Consider the following 27,077-nt stretch of genomic DNA (forward strand, 5'->3'; position numbering starts at 1 on the left):
TCCATCCATGCACATACACCAGATTCCCAATAGAGGGCAGCACCTACTTTACTTGATGGGTCATTCCTTTTTATAAAGAACCTGTTGAACTCTGTAACTTTAAAAGATGCTTGTGTCAAATGTAAGAAAGTATTTTTATGAAAGGATATACCAGACTTTGGGAAACATGCTCTGTTCAGGCTTATGGACTTTAGGGCAGCACCTACTTTACTTGATGGGTCATTCCTTTTTATAAAGAACCTGTTGAACTCTGTGACTTTAAAAGATGCTTGTGTCAAATGTAAGAAAGTTTTTTTTATGAAAGGATATACCAGACTTTGGGAAACATGCTCTGTTCAGGCTAATGGACTTTACCTGTACTATTTAGGCTATATAATTTTATGATTGTAACAGGAATCCCAAACAGGGTGAAAATAAAGAGCTAAAATTGATCTATCATTAAAAACGTGAGTTTATTTCAGTGTATTTATATATACATATTTGATGGGAACATAAAGATGTTGCATTGGAGGAATGAGTCTGTTAATAGTCAAGGCAATTGGGCTAAAACATACATGAAGTAAACATGTCTGAACATCTCAATACGTCAATAAAAAAAAAAAAAAATAAATAAATTCTCAGTATGCCAGTGTTTAACATTATTTAGCCTCAGCCTCAGCCAATACAACCCGGAAGTGCTGCACTGTGTTTACTATTATGAACAGTGTAAGAGACTGACATGGAAGAGAGGAAATTGTTGAACAAAGTTATTTATTTTATTTTATTTTCGCGCACAAAAAAATATTCTCGTCACTTCATAACACTAAGGTTGGACCACTGTAGTCACATGAACTATTTTAACGATGTCTTTACAACCTTTCTGGATCATGAAAGTGGTAATAACATTAAATAAAGCTCACGGATTTCATCAAAAATAGTGTGTTCCGAAGATGAACGAAGGACTTATGGGTGTGGAAAGACATGAGGGTGAGTAATTAATGACAATTTTCATTTTTTGTGAATCCTTTAAGCCTCTGGAATCGTTCACAGGGGCGTTTTCTTGTGTTCAGAAGCTGCGCAACGGATTGTAACAAAATAATTAAAAATAACTTCAACACCAGTAGCCTATTCGCATGCAAATATAAATCACAAATAAAACAAGATAGCCTGAACACCTTCCTAGAAAAAAAAGTTTTTCTATAGCCTAAAAATATTTTGTATTGCATACTTTTGGTATAGCCTACCTTTTCTATTAACAAATGATAACGCGTAACAAGCACAATCGACGTTTTGCTCTTGACAAATCAATTGAATGAAAATAAATAACTTGCAACAGAAGTGCTGTAGAATTAATTTATTCCGTTATTTAAGTTATTGAGCAGCAGCTCACGGATTAAATAAATGACATTTAATTTTCTTTAAATCAATTATTTATTGATTTGCACGTTGCCGATGTGTGGATGGGAGCAACCAATGAGCGCAGCGGGGGGCGGAGAGCTCACTGAGGACACCGTCATAAACAGCACGCGCAGCATCACTCCACACACTCTATGATCAGCCTCATCTGACCGTCTGTTCCCATCACCTGCACCGGGGATACAGTTTGGAATTAAAAGTAAGCTTTTGTTTTCACTTTTACGCGAATGTCCATTGTTTCTCATTCATCATAATACATTAACTTGTACATTGGTGTAACTTTCTTTATTTGTCGTGCTGCTACTACTATTACAACTAGATTACTACTACAACTGCCATAATTACTATTACTACTACTATTATAAAAGGCTTTTTAAGTGCTAGTACAGGTCGAATACCCTTATGAATCCGAGCATTATTTAAACACCTTAAATTTCAAGAGACTAATGGATCTTAATCTATAAGTGTAAATTTGTTATTTTAAACAAACATGGCTACATAAAATTTTTGGGTATACAGTATATCATATTTCAGAGTAATTTCATATTTAAGTTATTTCTTAGACATTTAGGCTACATTACCAAAAGTTCTGAATTATACAGGAATATGTCAGCTATCCTATTAAGATATCAAACTGGAATATTGGTTTAATATAGTTATGGCAATCATGTTTATGGCACTTGCATAATCAGAATATGACCATATATGTTCATTAATATCGGAATATTCTTGTGCATGCAAGTACAGTCAGTGTCATGATGCTGGTAACTTAGGCACATCAGCTGCAGTCTTCTCCTCATCTCAGAAATGCTGGGTTTTGTAGGAATAAAAAGAAAGCAACTGCTCTCCTGTGTCTCCCCAGTGATATATTCTCCTCACTGCCTTATAATGTTCATTGAAATAATAGGAATTGCATTTCCCCCCAACTTAAGGGAAATCAATATGTGGTTCTGGGGTTTTATGCGAGGCAAGCAATCACTTTTCCACATATGAAAGAAGAGCGTTATGCTCATCTGCTCAGGCCTTTGTCAGCCAGAGCTTTTATTGACGTGATTAACTTTGACTGGAGAGACTCTGATCAGATCCATCCCTTCAGAAAACCATTTCTCCCCAATTCTTTCCTACTATTTTCCTCTCTGATTTTTTTAAATGTAGGATTAGAGTTATTTTAGGGTCATTTGTTAGACAGCAGACATTTGGATTTGTCTGATTAATCATGGTGTAATTGCCAATTGATTTCTCAAGCTGTTGTAATCCTACATTTCTAAATTAATGGTTACATTTCTGAGAAATTGGCAGGGTCAGTTGCTATTCATAAACCTATCTGAGCCATTGATTATCATTTAGAAGGGCTTTGTAGTGGCAGTTACTTCAATTAAACCCATAACTCAGTTATTTCTTTTTGAGGAAGCTGCTTATTATACAAATCTTTACTACAAAAGTTCAATGCATAAGTGAAAATGCATTTGTTTGCTTTTGAGGATAGAGGATAGATGGCTTTTTTGGAAGAAATGATTTTGGATTATTGAGTGTAAAGTCACTGCGGGGTGTTTAGTTTTTGGGGGGCATCAGAGGGTCACAGACATTCTTTCTGCCTGCAAACAATTTGTCTGGAACAGTTATGGGATACATTGTTGGTTTGATGTTACCCCTTAGGGGGAGAAGATTGGGTTTGAAAACAACCATAATTTTATTTTTATATAAAACTCTTTTATCATTATTCAAATTTCTGTTGGCAATGCCCTTGAATGACAAATGAGCCCTAAGCAGTTGTTTCCATAGATCTGGCCCTCCTTAGTCGAATCTAGAGCACCATAATATATCCCATGACAATCTCAAAAAACAAATGGTTGTGAATGTGTAATGAAAGAGTCATGAAAGCATGCGAAAAACAGGTAAAGTGCAGAATTATAGGTTTGTTTGTTTTTTGAAGTAACCTTGCTAATTTTAAAGTAGGCCATTTTGTAGGCTGTTTAAAGGTGTTTTATTCTAAGTTTTTGATTGTACTAAAGCATAAAAATACCATAATATGTTTGCAGATATTTATTAAACATGCTGAGTTCACATACTCATTTCTCTGAAAACCATTGCTACAGCCAGTTATTTTACTTTGAAATTTGCATTCCATCTCAGAATTCCTGTTTTTGTTTCGGTCTGTGCAAGACCGCACGTTGCTAATTTACCCAATGGTATTTCTCAGCCCCAGGTTGCCAGTTGGCGGAAAACACATGCAGCGAATTGCAGCAATGGAAGCCAATGAACAAACTGGGTCAGAGATTGCAGATTCTACCCAACCTAAAAAGCCTCATCGTCCACCTAAAAAATCTCGCATTTAAAAACGCGATATCAACTCATCATAAATCAATAAATCAACTAATTATCTTACAATGTGTAAATCTTCTCGCCTTCCAATGTCAATTGAGCTCGCTCCTGTTGTGTCTTCAAACTGGCAACCCGCGAGAGCGTCGAGTCTGAGGAGCAGGGTGCGGAGCGAACAATATTTTGAATTTGGATTGCAGTACCCATTTCAACCTCTAGCTGTCATTCTTACATAAAGCACCTTTAATAGTCTTGTTGTCCGTGTTCATACTTTTTCTAATTTTTAGTGCGGTTTTGGTGGAAGCACTTAAGGCGATCATTTGTTTATATAAAGCATATAATAGATAGATCCTGGAGGGCCACTGTCCTGCAGAGTTTTGCTCTAAACCTGCCTGGAAGTTTCTATATGCCTATTTAGATATTGATTAGCTGGTTCAGCTGTGTTTAATTGGGGTTGGAGCTAAACTCTGCAGGACAGTGGCCCTCCAGGACTGAGTTTGGACATATAAAGCATATACATTTAAATTTTTTTCAGAAATGAGCTATCGTTTTACTAGATAAGACCCTTATTCCTCGTCTGGTATCGTTTAAAGCCCTTTGAAGCTGCACTGAAACTGTAATTTTGACCTTCAACCGTTTGGAGGCCATTGAAGTCCACTATATGGAGAATTATCCTGGAATGTTTTCATCAAAAACCTTCATTTCTTTTCGACTGATGAAAGAAAGACATGAACATCTTGGATGACATGGGGGTGAGTAAATTATCAGGGAAATTTTATTTGAAAGTGGACTAATCCTTTAATGATATGCTAAAGCCCGCCAGATACGTTGACGTGATTGGTTACAAGGTAGTTTGGGGGACTTTAACATACATGGAAACTTTTCATTGCACAAAAGGTTCTTCAGATTAGAACATCTTCTGAGGCATCACTGAGAGAGAAAAAAACACTCTTTCTGAACCTTTATTCTTAAAAGTTTAAATTACTTTAGGATTTACAAAAAATACACCTGAGGCCATATTCCCAAAACATTTTATCTTACCACTAAGAGTTTTCCTAAATAGCAGTAAAAGTTCTTAGCTAAGAGTTTTCTCTTAAAACCTATTCACAAAGCTGCTGAGACAAACTTTTACTAAGGAAAAGACTTAAGTCTTAAGCTAAGAGTAAGGGGGGGGTTGACCTCCTTGCTGTGGAGTAAACACACAGTGATTGGCTGATGGGGGAGGAGTCAACGATTTGGACTGACACGCCCATTATTTTTAAGAGTTTCTCCTAAATCGGCAAGTTAGGAGCTACTTTTAGCCTTAAGATGTTTTGTGAATACGGCCCCTGATAAATTTGTTCATCCAAAATTTGATCATCATTCACTCACCCTCCAAACCTGTATGACACTATCTTCTTTCTTCTGCTCAACACAAAAGAAGATAGTTTGAAAAATGTCTCAGTGTTTTTTGTTCACTCAGTGAAAGTCATTGGGGTCCGATGTGCAATGTTTCACAGAAGACAGAAAGTCGCACTGATTTGAATTTGAAATGATAGAGGGTGAGTAAATGATGACAGAATATTATTTTTTGGATGAACTATCCCTTTAAGATCCCTGTCAGGTGCCAGGAGCTTTCCAAACGAGAGTATGGTCCAAATGGATGACCTCACCTCCTTCTGTCAATAGATATCTCTCTTTTTTATGACCTAGAATCATTTTGCAGTGTCTAGATTATTAAAGGTCAGTATTAGGTTGGCGTCAGATGGTCCCATATGAGCACTAAAAAGATGTCTTCTACAGTATGCCACTGCTTTCTCCTCCAGGCATAGTTGCAAGTTGTTGCCTCTTTTGACACAGAGCGGTGCCAGATTTATCTCTCCTCTTGTCTGTCTCATTATACCCCCTCCTCTCCAACCTCTCCTTTTTCCAAAATCCAAATGTCACAGAATTCATCAGTTTGCGCAAAGAATGTCACTGTATGATAAACCCAAAATGTCACAGTGATGAAATCTTACATGATTGATGTTGGCGAGGTTATGACTGTACAAATACACTGAATATTGTTTGATTAGCCAATTAGTGTTCATTTGTTTTATTTATTAACTGTTATACCAATTAAAGGGTTAGTTCACCCAAAAATGAAAATTCTGTCATCATTTATTGTTATCATTTATTCACCCTCATGTCGTTCATCTTTAGAACACAAATGAAGATCTTTTTGATGAAATCTGAGAGCTTTCTCCCTCCATAGACAGCTACGCAACTACCACTTTGACGCTTCAAAAAGTTCATAAAGAGATTGTAAAACTGATCCATATGAATTGAGTGGTTTAGTCCAAATTTTCTGAAGATTTATTTTGGTATTTATTTACATATAAACATTCATCAATGCACACATCAGTTGTGGTAAACAGAAACTTAAGCTTGTTCGCTTGACGTTTGAGAACCAATGAGGTTCATTCTCATGTGTTACGCAGCACGTTTGAGCTTCTGCAAGAACCAATGAGGTTTGTTCTCACGCATCACGCAGGTTCGGTTGAGCTTCTGTTTGTGTTTGCTGATCAATGTTTATATGTGAATAAAAGCCTAAATTAAATATGTTCATCGTATAAAGCGATCGAGTCTCTTGAGAAAATTTGGACTCAACCACTCAATTCATATGGATTAGTTTTATGATCTCTTTATGAACTTTTTTGAAGCCTCAAAGTGGTAGTTGCGTAGCTGTCAACGGAGGAACAGAAAGCTCTTAGATTTCATCAAAAAGATATTCATTTGTGTTCCGAAGACGAACAAAAGTCTTACGGGTTTGGAACGACATGAGGATAATTAATGACAGAATTTTCATTTTGGGGTGAACTAACCCTTTAAAAAGTTTGTGATAATGAGTTTAGGAAAGCAGAGATGGTCTCGCAAGACTTCAGAGTTCATCTAGTTTGAAGTATTCAAACCAATAAAAATACTCGCACTGATATTCCTCTTCAGATGAAGTCTACGGAAGTGGATCCGGGGTTATTCACTGACAGCTACTGCAAAGTGTGCAGCGCTCAGCTTATCTCTGAGTCACAGAGAGTCGCCCACTATGAGGTGAGTAACACACACACACATATTCACACAAAGCATAAACATTTACTGATACCCCTAAATTTGATCCACTGTCAATAATTTTCTACGGTCTGCTGCGCACTTTCTTAAATGAGGGCAGATAAGTAGGTTAATTAGATTTTTGCTGCTAATATTCATATGCAATTAAAAAAGAAGCATGAATTTCACCCGCCATCAATCACGGTATGCAAATACATTTATTTCTGATAATATCAAGCTAGAAATGCGATCGGATAGATATACAGCCTAGAGTGATGCCCCACAATCCTGCCCATAGGATGAAAAATTATAAATGAGATCATAAGTGCATCTATATCTCAATTATTTCTCCCAGATAACAATGAGATTAAATTAATGGAGATTTTGGTGCAAGTCTCATCTTGATTTTTTCTCTTGAGAAGTAGACTATGGTAGTCTTAGATACAGTAAGTCTCCTTTAGAGTTTCATAAATGATCTCAATGTCTCAAACTGCTCATACAATGATATTATGAAATATTATTACCATTTAAATACCATTTATTCCAGTGATGTCAAAGCTGAATTTTCAGCATAATTACTCCAGTCTTCAGTCACATGATCCTTCAGAAATCATTCTAATTTACTGATTTGCTGCTCAAGAAACATTTATTATTATTATCATCAATAAAACAGTTGTGCAGCTTAATATATTTGTGGAAACCGCAATACATGTTTTCAGGATTCTTTGACAAACAGAAATTTCAAAAGAAAAGCATTTATTTGAAATAGAAATCTGTTTTAGCATGTCTTTACTGTCTATTTTGATCAATTTATTGCACTCTTGATGAATAAAAGTAATAATTTCTCAAAAAAACTGAAATGGTAAACTTTTCAATAGCAGTGTATACTTCCATTTTTTACTGAGAAATTAATTTTGAGGTCATTATATATTTGTTTGGCTGTCTAAACTAAAGCACATTTAAATTTGTTCTAGATCAACAGTGCTTTGACAGCCCAATAAACCCACTTGAATCAGTACAGATGCAAGTCACATGAATACACAAATTGCCCTCTTTGCATAAGCATTTTAGTACATTAAAAAAAAAAATTGCTTGTGTTTATTTGCATCAGTTAATGGTTCACTGATGCATAAACCCTAGCGGGATGAGCTAGTATCGGGACACAGATGCATCACTAGCAGCGCACTGTCAGCTTTCTGTCTTTTTAAAACTCTCACAGGTTTTTCCCAGCAGCTCGCTATATTCACATTATTGCTGGCAATTTCAGGGCTGTTTCCAAGTCAGAAAATTACATAGAATTGGATATCTACATTTGTGATTTGTCGGGCCAAAATCTCTGGTTCAAAAGGTCAGTGGTTGACAGAAACACCCACCTGTTCCTCATTCGCTCCTTTCACCCCATACCATTTCACCAAACAACCAGAGAAATTAGATGTGCTGGTCTTTATATTGCACACCAATCATCCAGGCCCCCGGACCAGCTGGGGCTCCCTAATCATGATATTAGATTTGAAATAGTCGTTTGCTCAAAATTGAGACTATTCTGCTTGAATAGCACAGCAGGTTTTTGTCTGCTTGGTTTTTGTCTTTGCAGTCTTATCTGGTGCATTGGCCTGATTGGAAACTCATGCAGAGAGTGGTTGATTCAGATGACAGCTTCTTGCATCATATATCATTACCTCAGCCACGAATGGAGATGTCTTAATTATTGCCTCTTAAATTTGCCTGTCGCTCTCGTCTCCAGAGGGAATGGAACCATGTGGTCGACACTTGGGCTGGCTGAGAACCAGCTGTTAGCTTGTTAACCCAATCTAGAATCTGGTCTCGTCTGCAATATCACGTCTCTCATGTTTAAATGATGAGGCTTTCAACATGAGAAGTTCAGATTTTATCTGACCCTCTTGTTGCTTGGCATGGTCATGCAGGATAACTGTTGATACATGGATCGTCTGTGTTCTTGACAGTGTTTCCGTATGAAAGATCGTATTTAGAGATTGCTAGCACAGCGGGTCAAAGTTGTACAGGTAGATATGGATTAAATATGTTTCACCAACAGACAAAGAGTTTGGGATTATTACTTATCATCAGCATGATTAACAGGACGTGACAGCAGTGACCGCTTATTTTTTATGCGACTTTGGTTCTGGAAGTATTTTTTTCCATTCATTAGGGATTTCTTTAAGATTTTAAAGCCATACATTTTCTCCAGACTGTCCTCCAAAAAAAACAACAACAAAAAAAACGACCCTATAGGTCATTTTTCAAGCATCTTATTACAACCTATATTTATGTTTTAAAGTCATGCGCCCTCTAGCTGGCATAAAAAAAAATGAGCGTGTGTTACATCTGTCGTCATGAAATGACGTATGACAAGCGTGTTCATTTAAATGCAATGTGTTACACCATTTCTCCTATTTCCATTTAGCAAAAAACATTTTTTTATTAACGACTACACCCACCCCACCCCTAAACCTAACCTTAGTGATTTATAGTGCTTATACACTTTATGAGCACATGCATTCCCTGGGATCAAACCCACAATCACATGATCATATGATTGCATATTGTTATTGCAATGCTCTGCCAATTGAGCTATGCGAAACCCAAAATATGATGCAGATAAAAGGGAACAATGCATTAAAATTAAAGTGTCCTGTTGTCGATAGGGGCGCAACCTTAGCAATCGCTCCTATGGGTCGTATTTCAGGGAAGTGACAAACGACCTACAGTATATAGGCGTATTGGTTTGAGAACATGTTGATTTTCTAGATGAATACCCAATATACGAATCCCAGATGTCATCCTGGTGTGATAATTATCTTAAAGCCCGTTTAACCAGTTTTTATTCGTCTAGAAATACTTATCATCAACAAATTGTATTAAATTGTATTCATAGGACTTATATGACTCCACGTATATTATATTATATATACAATACATGTAATTTTACAGAAAACTGTAAAAAGTAACAGCAAAATGTTTAAATTTCTTTATTATTTATAGAAATTATTTTATTTAACAAGGCAAAATTATTTTATTTAACAAGGCAATATGCATATTTTTAAGGTAAAATATTGTTAAAATTATAACAATAAAAAGTTTGTTATAAATTTTAGGGGAATGGTTTAAAAAATGATCAGTTAACAATAAATACAAGCTCAAATAGGTTGATATATCAAATAAGTAAAGATTTTAATAGCTCAAATAAGTTGATATATAAACTTTATATAATTTAATGGCATAAACAGTTAGCTATACTGCAAAATGTAGTCACCAAAATGTAAAGTCTGTAAAATCATCACTTTTTTACAGCATTTTTTTACTTAAATTTAAAGGAAAGGAAAAAGAAACAAACAAGTTTTTACATTGTTAAGCTGTAAGGAAACTTGATTATATCATTAGCAATGTTTTTTTGTGTATAGTCACTGCAGAAATGTATTCCTTGTGATTCCTTTGTAACAGCGACTTTTCTGATTGGTGCACGTCTTTATGATTATAGTGTAGTTTTTCAATTAAACAACAACTACAAAAGCCTTAACAATCTCAGAGCTCATGTTAGGTCTGTATTGAAAGGTTTGTATGTTATTGATCAAATTTATGAAAATTGGGTCACACTTTAGATTAGGGTCCAATTATCACTATTAACGATGACCTTTGTCTCTATAAACTCCTAATTACTGCTTATTAATAGTTAGTAAAGTAGTTGTTAAGTTTAGGTAATGGGTAGGATTAAGGGAATATGGTCATGCAGAATAAGGCATTAATATGTGCTTTATAAGTACTAATAAACAGCCAATGTCCTAGTAATATGCATGCTAATAAGCAACTAGTTAATAGTGAAAAATGGACCCTAAACTAAAGTGTTACCAAACATTGCACTTACAAAACCCTCCAGTTGTGCTCTAATAGCCATCAAATGTATCGCAAAATGTACTGCATGTTCCCCATACAACAGAGTGACACATCTGCTCAACAGCGCTTTTGATTTTCTTTCTTTTTCCTCACAGAATTCAGAAAACAAAGCCCTGAGTTGTAGGCTTGTTATTGTCAGCTGGCTGGTGCTATAATGAGGATGGTAGAAGTTTGCTGGATGCAGAGCGATGAGGCTGTGTGGTCATGCGTTTAATGAGACCGATCCCGGTGCCACCACCCCGCTGAGGAGTGCCTAGCTTACAAGAACGAACAAAGTCAGCGCTAGCCTTAGCCACTTCGCTTATTATAAGAGAGCAGACTGTTAGGATCAATGCCAAACATTTGTCAGAACCGTCTAACTGGGATGTTGTGGCATCGTTATGGACCTTGGGTAAATGCAGCCACAATGCAAGTGATTCAGGTGACATATTCAGTGTCAGATACCTAAAGCATAGGCCTGATATTGCATCAATGGACTGAAATGATCAGATAAGCAAGAGGAGAAGGAACAGGTGAGGGAACGACTCAAGGCTGAGTGAACACGGCTTGATGGGATCCAGAGTGTCCCGGGTCAATTAGCACCTCGCTGCTCTGTTTTGAAGCAGCTCACAGTGGTGAAAGTGTACTCTAGTGAATGAGAACACAGTGGATTATCAATAGATCAGACACAAGGTCTGCTTGACTAAATATGTACTTTAGTAATAGCATTTGCATAATGAATGAGACCGTTACTCTGATGTTTAAAAGGAACAGTGCAACCTAAAAAGTCATCATTTACTCCCCCTCATGTCATTTTAAACCTGTGTGACTTAGTTCTGTCGAACAAAAGATATTAGAATATTCAAGATGACTTGTTCATACAATGAAAATGAATATGAGCCTAAAAAAGTGCCATAAAAGTATGTTGCGTCTTGAAGAAATGACCCATGAAGCATTTCAAATGTAAAATTACAAGAATGATATAAAAATTGAAAACGTTACTAAATTTACTCTAAAAGTTACTTATTATAAGTACAAAACATCTTATAGTTGTATTCACACATATACAGCTTAAAAAAATTTAAGGGAAAAGAAAATGTTTAGCAGAATGTTTGTGCTGCTGTTTTCCATACAATAAAGATGAATTTGGGCCAAAAAAGCATAATAAAGTAGTTCATACTAGGGTTTTTCAAAATAGGATCTGGATAAAATTTGAGGGATATAAAAAGACAAAGTGGGGCTCATGGTTTTTAATTAAATCAAATTTGTTTAATTAAATATGTTTAAAGCTGTTGTCCATAGCTTTTTTGTGTTCAGAATTTACAGAAATTATATAATGAAAATATACAACATGAATCCATTTTCCAAACCGTGTTTTTGTCTTTCCCTGAATCATTATGGTACACTTATAATAAGTGTTTATATTCAGACTATTTCAGTCCGGACTGGTAGGACCCGCCACAGAGTATCACAGTAACTGCGTGACTCGCCGTAGACAAACACGGAGAAAAGTAGCTCCGGACGTGTGCATTTCTGTTTATTTACCGCTAGAGGGCCAAAAATCGTGGACTGTAGCTTTAAAAAAAAAAAAAAAAAAAGTACATTTACTGATTTTGATATATATACTGTTTCATTCTGCTTTATAAAAATAGGAAATCATGAGATTAACAGCCTTGAACAGTAAGGGATAACTACAAAATCTATTTTTATTTGAAAGTTTTATACATTTAACCAAAGTCCCTTTAAGACAAGTCATTTCACTGGGCGGCCATCTTTGAAACGCCTCTCGGGCATTCAAGTGCAGCTCCTATCTCTTTGAATGGGGAAACATCAAATTCTCCAAAGCTGTTTGCCAAGCTTTCGATTAAATTTCATATTTGAAATCACCAATGAAATCTGACAACAAATGTCTCATACATTTTGTTTCTAAACGCTCGAATCATGACCAAAAAAAGGTATTTTCCAGGCTGGATCAAGCTAATGCGCATGCACAATCCTAAATGTGCCTCATTTCAGAGGCGCGAGTCTGACTGTTTCTATAGAAACCGGAGCTTCTAACGGCCGCTGCAGTGACACGATGACTTTACCAATCGTCGATTGGCTCTTATTTAGAAGGCGGGACTTATTCCGCCATATCGTGCGTTGCACTTTCTACGCGTCTTGTGTTATTCTATAGTCTTTGATTTAACATTACTGTAATAGTGGATAGAAGATATGCTTTCAACTTAATAGAAAGTAAATATTCTCAGGTAGTATTTTAATAATTTATCTTAACATTAAGTACTGTGTCAATATAAAAGACAATTATTTAATTTAATTTAACAACACCCTCAGTATACTGTAAGTGGGTCCTTATACATGAAAACATGCAGTGAATTTTATTTTATGAAGTGGAAGTTTTTCATTGACTAAAATTTAAATTTCATTCTGTTGCTCATGTCATGTTTTTTAATTAATAAAGTTTGAGCTCTGTAAGAGTGAGTGTTGCGCCTTTGTTCAGCTCAATTGCATTTTGATTTTTTTGGTTGCACCTCCTCTTTTATTGGTAGAGCACCTCTTTTTAACATTTGTAACATATTCTGTTGCTTACACAAAGCTTTCATATAGGTTCAGAAGATACAATGTATGAGTCAATTGGACTACTTTTATGTTGCTTTTTTTTACGTTGTTTTTACGTTGTTTACATTCATGAAAAGACCTACCAGGACATTCTGTAAAATGTCTCATGTGCTCCAGATAAAAAAGAAAGCAATACAGATTTGGGACCCTTTGAGGTTTCATTATTGTGTAAACTATTCCTTTAATGTCTGATGATTCATCTTACTGCCTTTTAGATTTCAAAAATCCTTTGTCTTGCAGGCATCATAACATACTACAAATCGTTTTAGTTTACATTGGTTTTTATGGAGATTTACTATTTTGGGGCAGATATCTCCCTGCTTGATAATGGATTGAAGAACCATCTGTGAGAATTACTCCTCTGGTGCCTTTTCACTGCTCGTATGGCTGGGCATTCGTCTGCTACACAACAATCAATAAGGACCTTTATCCACCCACCAGAGCGATCATTCAGAGGCTACAGTGGGGCATATCAAGCTTTGAGAAATGAAAGCAGTGGTCTATAATCTTGTTCCTTTAGCTCTGATGAGAATTGTTTGGGTCGGATCAGACATTACTTGGTTTCATAATCAATGGCGAGCTGTTTTTCTGTCAACACTGGAATGGAGCTGGCTGCTTGTAAAACACACTCTATCTTATTTTCTTTCAGAGTCGAAAGCATGCAAACAAAGTTCGCCTGTATTACATGTTACACCCAGTGGATGGTGGCTGCCCTGCGAAGAAGCTTCGGACAGACAATGTAAGTGAAGAAATATGCCTACGTATGGCCATTTAATGCACATGCATTGGCACTGATAGAGAATTTGTTGCTAGTTATACAATTTGGATTTGTTAGATTGCAGAAAAAATACTAGCACCAGTTTCAAGTCACTTTTCTTCTCAAAGATTGAAGCTGGCAGTTTCATTACTCCATTGAGGAACCCAGATGTAGCCACCCCAGGAAAACGGTTTTATGTCCACAACATATTGATTGGCATGGATGACCTGCTCGTCTAAGCTTATTACTTCTGCCCAGTCCCGCATCTCTCACATTTCAGGCTATCATTGGGGTGTAGTGATGAAGTGGATCTTTTAGAAATACGAAGAATGAACCAATCCATTTTGTTACAACTTTCACATGACAAGCTGTCACTTCGTCACACATGGCTTGTGAATGTCTGTGGTTTGGACTGCTGAAGGTCTAGAGGTTTTATGACTGGTACAAAGTATAGTTGAGGTTTTGCTTACTTTGAATCGATATATTTGGCAAATTTTTGCAAACATTTTTGTTCTGAGATGACTCTTTCTTACCGAAGCGAATTATATAAAAAAAAAGCATGCACAAATCTGTGACAGACTTGCATGGTTTGTTTCCTCTTGTTCAATATTTTATTTATATGTTGACAGGAACTTTTGCTTGTAGCACAAAGCCTGTTCTAGGTTACTGGCCACTTAAGCAGAAAATATACTTTGTTTTTTTAACTACGTGTACTAGTATACTTCACTCAAGCACATTGCGACAAATTGAAACCAATCCCTCTATGAGTTACAACCCATTACAAACATCTTTGTATTCTTTCATGCTAGAGTTGTACTTTCTAACCTCTTGTCTGTGTATGCATCCATTGTTGCTGTAGCTTGCATGCATTATGGTCAGGTGTCTCGCTGCATCCTGCGGTGGACATCCAACCCGGCCCACATCCAAGTGTGACGTCACAAGCCAGGCCAATGCCACCCTGCAGCCAATTCTTAAGATTTTATTGGTCATGTCAATCAAAGTACTTACTGCCTACACCAAACACTGATCCCTAAACCGACCCGTCACTGTAACCAATGAAATTATTTGGTGAAATGGTTTGGGGAAAGAAATCATCATACTTCTTATATTCATCTTTTTATGACAGAGTGAACCCACCTAAATCTGAACTAATCTGAAAGACACTCAAAACCTACCCTTATGCCTAAAAATCCTTTCAATCAGAAAACAACATACAATAAATCAGGTTTCCGGGGTGACACGGGGATAGGGAGTCACCATATATATTTGTCTATTGGGAGACACAAGGTTACGTATTGGGCACGGGTGTGGCTTTTGATGTCATACTTGGATATGGGCGGAGTTGGATGTCCACCGCAGGCTGCAGCGAGCCCTACTCGATTCCAGTCTGTTCTGTTTATGCAGTTTTTTTCAACTACCTTGTGAATCAACGGCCCCAGGGCACGGTTGCCTCCTTGTGGATAAAATAATAAAATTAAATGCGCATGTGCAAATACAATATAATATAACCTGCGACCTGCGCATACAATTATTAATATAATATAATATATTAAACAATAATTTAGGTCATTGTTTATTATATTATATTATATTATATTATATTATATTATATTATATTATATTATATTATATTGATCTGAAATTTGTTTAAAGGTGCCCTAGAACCAGTTTTTACAAGATATAATATAAGTCCCCCCCCCCTCGCTCTCAACTATAATACAGTGTATTTACAAAGTTCACACACACATGTTCGTCATGCATACTGCATGTCTGCATCGGATCATGTGAGTATAGTATTTATTTGAATGTTTACACTTGATTCTGAATGAGTTTGAGGCTATACTAATGGGGTAATGGGCTAAAGCTAACATTACACACTGTTGGAGAGATTTATAAAGAATGAAGTTGTGTTTATGAATTATACAGACTGCAAGTGTTTAAAAATGAAAAGAGTGACGGCTCTTGTCCCAGTGAATACAGTAAGAAACGATGGTAACTTTAACCACATTTAACAGTACATTAGCAACATGCTAACGAAACATTTAGAAAGACAATTCACAAATATCACTAAAAATAGCATGATTTCATGAATCATGTCAGTTATTATTGCTCCATCTGCCATTTTTCGCTATTGTTCTTGCTTGCTTACCTAGTCTGATGATTCAGCTGTGCACAGATCCAGACGTTAATACTGGCTGCCCTTGTGTAATGCCTTGAACATGAGCTGGCATATGCAAATATTGGGGGCGTACATATTAATGATCCCGACTGTTACGTAACAGTCGGTGTTATGTTGAGATTCGCCTGTTCTTCGGAGGTCTTTTAAACAAATGAGATTTACATAAGAAGGAGGAAACAATAGAGTTTGAACCTCACTGTATGTCTTTTCCATGTACTCAGTGCCGCGTTAAGCCTTCGCGGGGCCCTGGGCTAACGAACGCAAAGGCCCCCCTCCCCCTGGACATCCATAATCGCGCGTCTTATGCGAATGAGTCTCAAGATTTTAATATGAATAAGATATTATCAATTTAAAACATGCAGACAAAAATAGTAAAAACATCACAACAACAATAGCCTACTACAGTAGGCTCATATGCGCTCCTCCATCATTATGACTTTGCATTGCTGATCTATAAAATGTAAAAAATTAAAATTAAAAAAAGGCTTTTTAACAAGTCCCAGTTTAAATTCGACCGATTCAACTCTGGCTTTGGAATCTATGGAAGTAAGATAATGCCAAATGTTTTTGAAATAAAAAGCTTGTTGAATTGCACTATTTGAAAAAAATATGCATTACATTAGCTGTGCTTGCATTTAGATGCACTGTATTTTTAAGGCTTGCATGTTTATGGGATGAAATTCAACACAATCGTATATTTAAGCTGTGAATATTTCAATTAAAAATATTTCACACACATTTTCATTATTAAAAATTCAATAATTCATATTCACCTTTCAAATTTCACTTCCAAAATATTCATTGTGTTTAAAAATACAACCTATAAAATTCGACTAGCAATTTTCAGTCCATTTTATTTCGCTTTACAAATTCGCTCCCACAAATTCAGTGGTTCAAATTCGGCAGAAAATTCAACATTTCACATCCGGGAACTGCAGGAAGAGCAGTAGAGTGCCGATGCATCATCTCTATCTGCTGTTAGTCTGCTTCACCAGCAGGTGCCGCTAGCGGCTGTTTACAAAGACGAGCAACGGCTAGTAAGTCATCATTCATTCATAAAAACGGATTTACAGAATTAGAGCAAGCATAAGTGAATATGTGATGATTATCAGGGCCAGTATAAATGCAGAAAAGCTGATAAAGACACAAAAACTGCATTTATGTTTAATTCAGTGTATTTACGCTTACTTTCCCAGTGTAGCTACAGCTTTCTGTACAGTGAACAAGATAACGTTATTGCCCGATGCTGGTGTACAGATCAAACGTTAAATCTGAGATAGACATATATTTCTCTCTGTTGTTTAGTTTCCTTAACTTTATATCGCGGCGCTGTGTTGTAATACTAGGGCTTCCCTCATCCGTCATAGGATTGCCCTGCCATCAGGACATATAAAACTCTTAACACAGCTTAATGGACTCGTACAGTGATATAAAAGACCAAACTCGCACCTCATTTGTGATGTAGGTTAGACTATATAGGCTCCAAGAAAGCAGATACTGGCATAAAGTTGATTTGACGCTGAACGTTTGATTATGATACTCGCAAATTTAGGGACCGTCTCTAAAGTTACGACATTCTGTATTCACGTTTCTACCTTCAATTGCATTTAAAGAGAATGACTTAGTCACAAAACCAACTGTAAATTGTTCATCTAGCTGTCAGGTATAATGCAAACCTTTTAGATTTTTGATGTTTATTATAATAAAAGGTAACACTTTATATTAAATAGTTGATATGAACGAACAATGAACTGCACTTCTACAGCACTTACTAATCTTTGTTAATGTTAATTCCAGCATTTACTAATACATTACTAAAATCAAGAGTTGTATTTGTCAACTTTAGTTAATGCACAGTGAAGTAACATGAACAATGAACTGCTGTATTTTTATTAACGTTAACAAAGATTAACAAATACAACAACAAATGTGTTGCTCATGGATAGTTCACATTAGTTAATACATTATGAACCTTACTGTAAAGTGGTTCCAAATAAAGTGTCAAGTAATATGTAAAGATTGCTATGTATTTCACTACTGTATTGGATTATACAAAAAAATGCCATAACTTAAAGCTCAATAGCATATGATGAGAATGATTTAGTCACCAAAACTACCTGTGAAGTGTTCATCTATAGGTGCCAGGTCAAAGAGTGATGCACCCTTCTCTCTCTCTCTCTCTCTCTCTCTCTCTCTCTCTCTCTCTCTCTCTCTCTCTCTCTCACACACACACACACACACACACACACACATTCAAACACACTCAACTCAAAGTACATGCACATATACTTTTTCTTTTTTTTACACATTCATCACACAATTAGTTCTACTTAGTTAATTTTATTTCTAAATTTTATTTAAAATTTGTATAAGCAGGATAATCTATGATCAGGTAAAATAAAAAATGAACAAAGTAAAAAAAAATAGTGTGATGAACGTGTAAAAAAATAAATAAATAAATAAATAAATAGTATAAATATATGCATGTACTTTGAGTGAGGTGTGTTTGAATATGTATATGTGTATGTGTGTCTACAAGAGTTTGGTAGAAGGTAGAAACGTGAATACAGAATGTCGTAACTTTAGAGACGGTCCCTAAATTTGCGAGTATCATAATCAAACGTTCAGCGTCAAATCAACTTTATGCCAGTATCTGCTTTCTTGGAGCCTATATAGTCTAACCTACATCACAAATGAGGTGCGAGTTTGGTCTTTTATATCACTGTACGAGTCCATTAAGCTGTGTTAAGAGTTTTTGTCCTGATGGCAGGGCAATCCTATGACGGATGAGGGAAGCCCTAGTATTACAACACAGCGCCGCGATATAAAGTTAAGGAAACTAAACAACAGAGAAATATATGTCTATCTCAGATTTAACGTTTGATCTGTACACCAGCATCGGGCAATAACGTTATCTTGTTCACTGTACAGAAAGCTGTAGCTACACTGGGAAAGTAAGCGTAAATACACTGAATTAAACATAAATGCAGCTTTTGTGTCTTTATCAGCTTTTCTGCATTTATACTGGCCCTGGGGCCAGTTGCACCAGCTGTGCGCAAGTTACAACGTAGACTAGTTTTGACGTAAATGGGCACTAAGTTACAATTTACGCACTACTAAATATTTTTGTGTTGCACCCGGGTGTGTCTCATACGTTCTGAAAAGTGAAGCCACGGGCTCTTTGATCGCCCCCTGGAGGCTGGATGCAGTACAGGTCATAAACCCCGCCCTCTCAATGCAGTCGAATGAGACTTCAGTGAAAACTTAAAAATAAATTCTGCTTCAAATAAAACTTTATGAAAAATGGTTTTGGTCATTTAAGGTAGTTGTTATCACACTGATATATATTCAATTGTTCGTTTTTGTGATGATTTAGATTTTAGCTAGCAATTTGATGCTATAAAAACGGGGCGTGTCGTCATGATTCGAACTTGATTGACAGCTCAGCTTGTCTGAGGACTGTCGGAGCTTCGAGGGGAGATTGAAGATGTATTAACTAACTGTTAATTTTCGATTTCTTTGTTATTTAACACCAACAAAATGAGTTGTTCAGCAGTAAACTGTACTAACCGACCTACAGGATCTGACGGATCACTGAACCTTTTTCTGTAACATTAAATATGGGTGTTATAAGCTAATTAATAAATGTTATTAGTTAAGATAACACACCTAATGTTAACAATGTCGGGGAAAAGCAGGTGATCGTTATCTGGCAGTTACTTATTATTTTTATGGGTATAAAATAATAATTAGCAGGACAAAACTAATGATAGCTTACTCTAATTACAGCAATCGATCTCCTGTAACATTAGTTGAACTTGATTTAAAATGGCAGGACCGTTTCTGACGATTTAGAGTTGTTTCTAGTGGCACATTATATTGATTTTATCTACTGAATTTGCTGTTTTAAAAGTATTATTGCTCTAGAAATAGAATAGCCTATTATTTTATAGGTAGAATTTTAAATTGTATATAATTTTTATAGTCTATTTAAAATACATGAATGATGACGCAGTCGTCTGGGCGGAAGTTTGATATCGCGACTCCGCCTCCGGCTCCACTGACGGTTCCTTCTGCGCATGCCCAGGCTCCAAACTTACGTATTGCGTAACATGTCAGCGCCCATTCGGTCGGCCATTTTGGCTTCAGTTCATTACAATGGAAGGAAGCGACGTCGCGTCGTCCATCTTTTTTTACAGTCTATGGTTGCACCATTAAACTTAGTTGAAGCGTAACTCTACGTATACACTAAATATTTACGGAAGCCTCCTATCAAGAGTAACGGTTGGAATAAAATAGCAGACTGACTGAACTGCTCTTGTTTTACCTGACAGACTTCATTCTTTACACATATATGATGCTGCTGACATTTACACTCTCTTAAATTTTAAGAGAGAGAACATCATGTGAAAAGATTACTTTGTTAGACACTCTTCAACACGAACCCGTTAAACAGCGCACCGCTGTGTGCATCGGTCCTATCACTCCGTGTTGTGCATGTCAAATAAAATCAGTCATAATCAATAAATGTAATTTCTTATGTTTTTGTTGTTGTTTCAGTATTTATTTATTGATCCTTATTAATTTCGTTTCAAATACAGTTTCTGAATGTTATTTACATATAAAAACATTTATGATTAAGTAGTAGGCTATTATATTTAATGGGAACTTATTTTTACTGTTTGCTACGTGAGGCAAAATAAGTCAGAATGAAGGATAAACTGAAATTCACGGAATTTCAACAACTTCTGCTCCTGTATTTGAAGGATAACTGAAGGTAAACGTCATATTATGCGACTACGCATTACTTTACGGAGACCTTACGAGCTACTAGCTACGTTCTGCCTTAAGAACAAATGGTGCAACCGAATAAAGTACAGAGTTAGTTACAAACTAGCTAGTAGTTACTAAGCCACTAGTGTGGACTTTACGTTCAATTTTAAGAAAGAACTTACGAACGGCTGGTGCAACCCTACCCTGATAATCATCACATATTCACTTATGCTTGCTCTAATTCTGTAAATCCGTTTTTATGAATGAATGATGATTTACTAGCGTTGCTTTGGTCTTCCTAAACAGCCGCTAGCGGCACCTGCTGGTGAAGCAGACTAACAGCAGATAGAGATGATGCATCGGCACTCTACTGCTCTTCCTGCAGTTCCCGGATGTGAAATGTTGAATTTTCTGCCGAATTTGAACCACTGAATTTGTGGAAGCGAATTTGTAAAGCGAAATAAAATGGACTGAAAATTGCTAGTTGAATTTTATAGGTTGTATTTTTAAACAGAATAAATATCTTGGAAGTGAAATTTGAAATGTGAATATGAATTATTGAATTTTTAATAATGAAAATGTGTGTGAAATATTTTTAATTGAAATATTCACAGCTTAAATATACGACCATGTTGAATTTCATCCCATAAACATGCAAGCCTTAAAAATACAGTGCATCTAAATGCAAGTACAGCTAATGTAATGCATATTTGTTTTCAGTTAGAGCAATTCAACAAGCTTTTTATTTCAAAAACATTTGGCATTAATTTACTTCCATAGGAATCCATCACGCAATTTCCATCACGTTTTATGTGCATTATTTCGTTGAATAAAAAGTATCCACCTCAACGACTGTACGAGTTACATTTATTCACATCTCGTGCAGTATCATAAAATGTGCAGACGTAGCCTTTTTTTCAGAAAACCAATATGACTCATTTAAAATTCTATACTACTGACATTACTGAATGCGTAAGTTTCAGAAACCCACTTTAAAAATGATGGTCAAATGCAACAGATCATCGTTAAGACATGGCATGAACCCTTTCTTTGTCCATTTATTCAGCTTCTTAATGATTTTAGTAGTACCATTTAACATAGATAGGCTTTATTGACAACATTATTTCTATTATACTTTTTATGAACATATGTACACAGCTTCTGTCTCGCGCACAGACGCGGGTGCGAGCATTTAAAAGTATTTGGTTGCGGAAAGATGCGTTCAGCATGGGCACTGTGCACTATCTAGTGGACTTTTGTTTTCAAGCACTCAATTCACTTTCGCATGGGCTGTTGTACAGTACACATACGGTCCGTGCCATCACAAAAATTGGGCTGCACGCGGACGTCCGCGAACCCTCCTGATGACGAAAATTACGTGATGCGAACGTCAGAAGTATACCTTAGTGTTAAGCCCCTAATAGCGGGCAACCAACGTGCATACCCAGACGCTACGCCACTGTCCTGGGTAGCATTTCCCAAAAGCATCGTAAGCCTAAGTTGATCGTAGCTCCATTGGTTTCAATGGAGCTACTATCAACTTAAGCTTACGATGCTTTTGGGAAACTCTGCCCTGGTTGTATTCCTGCGTGCGTGTCCGCTACGCCTGTAACTCTTGATTCGGGTGTGACGACGATGCGTTTTAAAATGCAAAAGAGGATTGTCTCGGGGGCCCCCCCAGTGTTCGGGGCCCTGGGCTGCAGCCCATGTTGCCCATTAGGATAACGCGGCCCTGCATGTACTGAACTCTTGTTATTTAACTATGCCGAGGTAAATTCAATTTTTGAATCTAGGGCACCTTTAAATATTATGTGTGTAATGTAATGTAATATGACAGTATTTTTATATGACAATTTTTATTTTTATATTTTATATATGTCATACAGTCAGTCATGATTGGAGAACCACTAATATCAAACCACTGTTATGGTGTTTGGATTTGTCATATGGTTGAGAGTTATATTCAAGAAACACAGTCATGGATCTCAGTTCAGAAAATGTTAGTCCAGGAATTGAATATTACAAGCATTTTGAAGATGTAGGAAGCTGTTCCACAGGGAACAAGAGGTGTTGTGGGGTGCAGATGGCAAGACAGAGTGTTGTTTTTTGTTCAGTTAAATGTAGTTGTTGCTTGCACCTGTGTTTTACCCTAGTTCTTTCACCTTTTTCATGTACTTTGCTCGATCCTTTGACACATCCACTGTGGTTGTCTCAAGCTTAACTGCAAAGCTCTTGAAAACATTTGTGTTGACCTTTTCTTTTGATATATAAACAGTTTTCTAACCTTGATTACACTGAATCAGCATTAGATAAGAAAGACTTGACTATTTTAATTCAAAATATCAAAGTAAAGTAACCCCCACAGACACACTTACAGTATAAAGCATCTATAAACATTTGACTCCTCATGTATTTCTACGGTTTATCTCACTCTAACTCATAATGTAAACTTGTGTCAGTTTAAGATATAAGTTTGTTGTCTCTTGTCACAGCCAGCAATATTAAAAAATCTGAAATGAAAAGAGATGCTTCTCTCCTGTGTGGACGTGATGATTGTTTCCAGTCAAGGTCAATGTTTAAAAGGACATTCACAGTTTAGCTGGAGGTTGGTGAGGCCTTTCCCCTCAGGAGAGTAAATAAAGACATTATGGCGTGTCAGGAGAGGAATAAAAAGAAGCAGAATGAGTGGACACAGATCGATGCCCTGCGGAAGGAAGACAGACCTCAGTTCAAGTTCAAATGTTACAGAACAATTAGAGTTCAGAAAGTCAACCAGGATCTCATATATATATATATATATATATATATATATATATATATATATATAATGTTTAATGGAATGTTTCATGCAAAAAAAAAAATGTAATTCACCCATCATTATGTTTTTCCATGAAGAAAGGAGAAATTTAGATTACTTGCCATATAGTATATAGACGTTCACTATACAGACGTTCACTATAAACTGTTGTTATATAGCAAAAATTGCTACACTACTTCAAACACTACTTTTGTGTTACAAAAAAATAACAGCATACAGGTTTGGAATGACATGATTGTAAGTAAAAATCTTAGCTCTCTTAGCTCTGCATTTTATTTATAGTTTATTGCATGGCATTGACCTTGCAGTGCCACTTTCTTAGTGCTCAGGATATTGACCATTGATTTATATATCGATCTGAAGAGCAGATGTTCCTGTAAACTGTGATTAAACTGAAGCAATAGCTCAGCAGTAATGCTAGAGAGTAGCTAAACTTGGCGTGACATAAATTTTCAACTTAGCTTTTCTGGTAGAAAGAAAGTGTGATTCATTCTGTTTCATTCATGGTTCATGTAAATTAAACTATTAAGAAACAAAATTTAAAAAATCGAGTCACCATGAAGAAAATAAATAGCATTTTAGATGTTTTTATAACAAAACATTTAGCTGCTGTCTATTGCTATGTTTTCAACTTGAGAGAGAGAGATGTCCAAACAAAAATATATATTTTCAGTTTTAGATTTTGCTCTTTTTAGCGTGTATTTGAAATATATTTTTACACTGAAAATATTGCCCAATCAAGTACCTTCAATGTACCTATCTATGTTTTTTTTATTAGTTTAATAGTATACTATTAATAGTATAGATTTAGCTTAGTAGTGTAACTACTTTTTCAAATAATAGTTTGACTGCACTTTAAATAACGATTAGCTTTTTAGCAAAAGTTTTGATTTGACTTTCCCAACAGTGTTTAGAACATGGTTTAGAGCCAATATCAGTCAATATGAGAGTGGTTGCATCAGAGCAGGAAGTAGAAAATATGCTACACCGTTTTTAGAAGTTTGTAAATTACTTCTCCACAGCGTGACCCACATCTGCCAATTTGACAGCCAAATTTCATATCTTTGTCTTAAAGTAATGATAACACATTTGCTTCATAAATCATTCTGTTCTCCAGTACTTTTAGCTGAAGGTAATAAACAGTCTTGGTTAAAGGATATCAGAGTATGTGTCTGTCTCTGTGTCGTCCTAGGGCAGTGCGGAGGGAGATGTGGACAAGAACAAGTGCTGCACACTGTGCAATATGTCGTTCACTTCAGCGGTGGTGGCCCAGTCGCACTACCAGGGCAAGATCCATGCCAAGAGACTGAGGCTACTGCTGGGGGAACCACCTGCCATCACATCTAAAGGTAGGAGGTGGGGATCTAAGATCAGCTCCACACTGACTAGATCACCGTATATGAAGGCCAAACTGTTTCTGGATCAGTATTCATATTTAAATGAGTTTTACATGCATATGACGTCTTAAGCAGCCAGTGGGGAAGTGATCTGTTTAGCCATAGACGGACTCTGAATATGAGATAATGAGGCAATTTATTCTTGAGAATGAGTTCATTATTATTAATGCTCAAGTTATTAGATATTATTGATGTTTGATGAGGTATGATATGAGATATGATATGATTGCTGTTCACTGTTAGAGTCATGGTCTTTTTTAAAACCCTAAACCTACATTTTAAACATAAGTGCTTAACATGCCCTGCAATGTGCAAAAAACTACTCAGAAGAGCTTAAAGGGTTAGTTCACCCAAAAATGAAAATTCTGTCATTTATTACTCACCCTCATGCCGTTCCACACCCGTAAGACCTTCATTCATCTTCGGAACACAAATTAAGATATTTTAGTCGAAATCCGATGGCTTCGTGAGGCCACCATAGCCAGCAATGACATTTCCCCTCTCAAGATCCATAAAGGTACTAAAAACATTTTTAAATCAGGACATGTGAGTACAGTGGTTCAATATTAATATTATAAAGCGACGAGAATATTTTTGGTGCACCAAAAAAAAACAAAATAACGACTTATTTAGTGATGGCCGATTTCAAAACACTGCTTCAGGAAACATTGGAGCACAAATGAATCAGTGTATCGAATCATGATTCAGATCGCGTGTCAAACTGCCAACAGCTGAAATCACGTGACTTTGGCGCTCCGAAGAGCAAATTCTATACACTGATTAATTTGTGCTCCGACCCTCAAGCCATCCTAGGTGTATATGACTATTTTCTTTCAGATGAACACAATCGGAGATATATTTAAAAATATCCTTAGTCCTCCGAGATTTATAATGGCCTTTATTAAGTTATATGGATTCATTTTTATATGTATGGATGCATTTTTTTTGTCTTCAGTATTTGGGCCCCCATTCACAACCATTATAAACCTCAGAGGACTAAGTATATTTTTAAATATATCTCTGATTATGTTAATCTGAAAGAAGATAGTCATATACACCTAGGATGGCTTGAGGGTGAGTAAATCATGGAATATTTTTCATTTTTGGGTGAACTAACCCTTTAACAACCGAATAGGAAACATTCAACCCTTGTAATCGCAACAGTGCACTAAAAGCTACTAAAGCCGAGTTCACACTGTGCGATTTATAATAGTCCTTTGCGATGGTTACTTGTCAGACTGTACGAACATGATCCTCATGTCACACTGTGGGATCTCAGCTGTCATTAATGCCAGACTGCACGACAGTCAAAACGCGTTAAAAACGGACGCGCACATGAAAACTTGTCCGGAGTTTTATCATCAAAACATACACATTCGTTGACAGTGAGCTGCATTACACGCGGGACTGAAATATTGGCTAACAACGACATCTCTATCATTAATTTTGATCACGGCTTGTCTTGAAAAAAGAAGACAATTTGACGTTCGTCGTAGAAGTCACACTGGAGGATTGTGCGCCAAATCTTCTGACACTGCCGGAATTTCGTCGGAGGTACAAAATTTGATCGCAACGGTCATTAACCGGCTGTCGTTGAACATGTCAAACTAGCGATCAAAGACAACAGATTTTAGGCTAGGATTATAGGAATCTTTTAGGATTTGCAAAATTTGTCTCAGACGACCAAATCTTGGCCAAAATCGCACAGTGTGAACCAGCCTTTAGGGTGCGTTCACACTTGCAGTTCGGTTCGTTTGGTTCATTTGGTCCGGACCAAAGAAGAAAAAAAAACATTTAGTCCTGGTCCGGTTAGTGTTCACATTGGCAATTTTATCACCGAACCAAAAGATACCGAACTTTAAGGCA

General features: G+C 36.4%; 1 protein-coding gene across 1 annotated transcript in view; it reads left to right on the plus strand.

Moving 5' to 3' along the window:
• Positions 1-6,678: 6,678 nt before the first annotated feature.
• LOC137029733 (zinc finger matrin-type protein 4-like) overlaps positions 6,679-27,077 on the plus strand; it is a 39,824-nt gene continuing 19,425 nt past the window's right edge. Inside the window, exons 1-3 of the mRNA XM_067399395.1 lie at positions 6,679-6,780; positions 13,937-14,026; positions 25,007-25,163. Coding sequence (XP_067255496.1) covers positions 6,679-6,780; positions 13,937-14,026; positions 25,007-25,163 — 349 coding nt within the window. The remainder of the gene's footprint in view (positions 6,781-13,936; positions 14,027-25,006; positions 25,164-27,077) is intronic.

Source organism: Chanodichthys erythropterus, chromosome 10 (genome assembly GCF_024489055.1).
Source record: "Chanodichthys erythropterus isolate Z2021 chromosome 10, ASM2448905v1, whole genome shotgun sequence".
Lineage (NCBI taxonomy): Eukaryota > Metazoa > Chordata > Actinopteri > Cypriniformes > Xenocyprididae > Chanodichthys > Chanodichthys erythropterus.